General features: G+C 35.4%; 1 protein-coding gene across 1 annotated transcript; it reads left to right on the forward strand.

Annotated features, from left to right (window-relative positions):
* The first annotated feature begins 277 nt into the window (after positions 1–277).
* LOC123541354 (vitelline membrane outer layer protein 1-like) lies at positions 278–2,696 on the forward strand. The gene is made up of 3 exons (XM_045326783.2): positions 278–520; positions 1,575–1,784; positions 2,410–2,696. The coding sequence occupies exons 1-3, from the start codon at positions 326–328 to the stop codon at positions 2,650–2,652; spliced, it is 648 nt and encodes a 215-aa protein (XP_045182718.2). The 5' UTR covers positions 278–325; the 3' UTR covers positions 2,653–2,696.
* The last annotated feature ends 450 nt before the right edge of the window (positions 2,697–3,146 follow it).

A 3,146-nucleotide genomic window follows, 5' to 3' on the forward strand; every position in this document is an offset into this window, starting at 1 on the left:
TATGTAATGAGCAACGAACACGCATTCATTCTTTCGCGAAGTGATCTTGTGCTTCTAAATTCGCACATTCGCACAGTAATATCTCATCTTGTAAGTATGTAATCAAAACAAGACTGATGAGATCTTGAGCGTTCAGACATTAAGAATCAATACATTTTTATATAAATGGAGATTGCAGTCGGAGGTGTACATAAACCTTTTATACGGCGCACATGAGTAACCTTATCTTATTAGTCTAGCCTTATATTTAGAAATATGACACACATGTTTTATCTTAATTCATTTATCAGGCTTTAGTTATTCAGCAAGAAGCGAACTTACTAAAATGTCTGGCATATTTATTTTGAACGTCTTTGTTTTGTTTTGCATTGCCAATGTTAACTGTTTCCTTCTGGTCCACGAGAACATACAGCGGAACGTGACTAAAATCTTGACTGTTCCAAACGGCGGACCTTGGGGAACGTGGAGAACGAAAGAGTTCTGTGCTGCAGGATCGTATGCTGTTGGATATAATCTGAAGGTAGTGTCATAACTGAAAGATTACTAACTAACCTTAGTCACTTGTAACAACAAGAAATGGCGATACTGATATGTCCTTGTGTGCATGAGATCTTTTTCAGACGTAACGTATTTTTTTTTTTTTTTGCTTTCTTTTGTCTTTGAAAGTATTTTTCTGTTTTACTATTTATGTTTTCTATGTAATGCATTAGTATATTCCAGCATTATAATGATCTACGATGTACAGTTCTTTTAAATGCATATGTATATTCTATCATTAAAGGTCCATTACTAAGAGAAAGTGAGTTGGCAATTTTTTTTCATAGCCAGTGCATAGACTTCTGCAAGACACTAAATAATGAAGATTGGCAGGTCAAAATTTACAGAAGGTCTTTGGAACTCAAAGAAATGTATGTGTATTATGTTGAAATTTCAATGAATCGACAGAATGACCCCCCAGGTCTTTTTAACTTTCTTCATACTTCATAGAAAAATAATTGTACATATACTGCGATTTATTTCGAATTTCTACATACCAACTTTCATTTTCCAATAAAATGAAATAGTTTCTGTGCTTTTTAAAAGAAATTAAAATGTTCACTTTCCTTAGTATTGGACCTTTAAAATGATTTACGTCTTTCCGTTTTATGTAATGATCATCAAAATGATTAACGTTGTTCAGTTTAATGAATAATTAATTTTCTGTTTTCCCATATACTTAAAGCTTATATTCAGTTCATCTTCTAGACTAGGTCATGGACTATGATATATCATTTTAACTATTTTATTCAACGCAGTAAAGTAAGCCAGTCTATATCCTGTTTCCAATAGCAGCATGATCATGATAATTTTAACGTCGTTTCCCTAAGGAAAATTCTAGAATAGACTGGCTTTTGAAATCGAATTTAACAAAAAAGAAAAAGTTCGAAAAAAATGAAAATATCTGTTTTATCATTCCAGTAGCTAGTCTATTTATCTTCCAGCTTGATAATGTTTGTTTGCTCAAACAAAAATACAGCTCTTCCGTTTAACTCGTTTTTATTAAGATAAGTGTCATAATTTTAAATATTTTTCAGATAGAACCACCGCAAGGAGGCGGTGACGATACTGGTGTAAATGCTTTGGTACTTAGATGTGCGACTATAGAAGGACTGTATGCTGGAACAGTACACTCTGGTGAAGGGGCCTGGGGTAATTGGGTTGCACAGGATCCAAAATACTGCGACAGTCGTGAGGGCGTCCATCACTTTATGACTGGGTTCTCTTTGTATGTGGAAGGAGATCAGGTGAGAATAGATATCTAGGAATAATGGTAATTGTATTGAGTTCCGTGTAAGATGTACGCGTACGTGTACAAATCTCTATACATAATCATTAGCGCCTGCTAAAGAATTGTTCGAAACATTTACAAAAGGCTCATTACAAGACTTTAGTTAGCGTGAAAGTTTTAACAACAATTGTTTCATAAACATGTACAGTGTAGTTGTTTGGTCTGGGAAAAATACCTTGACCAGCACGATAATGTGCGACTACAGGACTCGGTGATGGTAGGGTATACTTCACAGTTGCTTTTCTAAAATATTTGATATGTTACAATACAAGTATGATGACTGGACCTCCCTATAAATTATGAAATTAAAATAAGTTAAACCTAAATATACATGTACATATTTTACCAGTTACATTATACATAAATCTAGGCTGGCTTATAGAGACAAATCAGGAAAGAGAAAGTTGAAGAGAGCCGTATAAAATGTAAGCCAACTATGAATCGAAAGTGATACCGTATAGCATAGTATGTGTGTACACAACTTGCTGCTTCATAAGGTATTAAATATATCAGTTCTGAGTCCTACTGTCCAGCGGTATAAATTTCTTACTTGTCATTCACTATTTTTGTACATCTTCTAGGGTGCGGGTGACGACTCAGAGGTGGATTTTGTCAATTTCAAATGCCGTGACTTTGCTGCCAAAACACCTGAATACGATCTGACTTTATCGCCTGGTCATGGTGTGTGGGGCAGCTGGGGACCAGCCAGTCAAAGCTGTGACCCTAATTCAGCCATTTGCGGCTTTATGTCCAGAATAGAGGATCCACAAGGCGGAGGCGACGACACAGCACTCAATGATATTAAAATGTATTGTTGTACATAAAAAGACAGTCTTACGAAAGTAAATATGTACTAGATGAACACATACTACTTCTTTGTTTACATGGTATATGATTAGATAAACGCAGTTTTCCGACAGTATTCCAGTTAGTTAGCTGAACCAGAATAATTTGCCGCATCTGACGGATGGGGTGATTCCTATCATTTGTAAATTGTTAAGAAAAGCATGCGTCCGGCCTGGGAACTGAACTCGTGCCCTATAGATTCGTAGTTTTCTGCTCTACCTGCTGAGCTCATAGGGCTGCCGTAATTAGCAAGGGAAGTATTCTGATTTACGTGGCAATAAAAGGAAATCTCTGCATGAAATAATTCAAACAGGATAATAAACAATGGGATTCTGTCAATAATATAAAATTATTAAGACTCCGATGAAGCCTTTTCGGCGAAACGTCGGTATATTAAAATTGTAATAGTTTCTCGTGTTTGGTGGTATTTTTCTACTATACGGAATTGGATTCTAACTTTTCCGTCAAATAT

This window comes from Mercenaria mercenaria, chromosome 16 (assembly GCF_021730395.1).
Source record: "Mercenaria mercenaria strain notata chromosome 16, MADL_Memer_1, whole genome shotgun sequence".
Taxonomy (NCBI): domain Eukaryota; kingdom Metazoa; phylum Mollusca; class Bivalvia; order Venerida; family Veneridae; genus Mercenaria; species Mercenaria mercenaria.

What these genes read in the sequence shown, in the direction of transcription:
- LOC123541354 (XM_045326783.2), top strand. Translation starts at nt 326, where the DNA reads ATGTCTGGCATATTTATTTTGAACGTCTTTGTTTTGTTTTGCATTGCC. An exon ending in CTGTTGGATATAATCTGAAG is followed by an intron (nt 521 to 1,574) that starts GTAGTGTCATAA and finishes AATATTTTTCAG; the next exon opens with ATAGAACCACCGCAAGGAGG. An exon ending in TGTATGTGGAAGGAGATCAG is followed by an intron (nt 1,785 to 2,409) that starts GTGAGAATAGAT and finishes TACATCTTCTAG; the next exon opens with GGTGCGGGTGACGACTCAGA.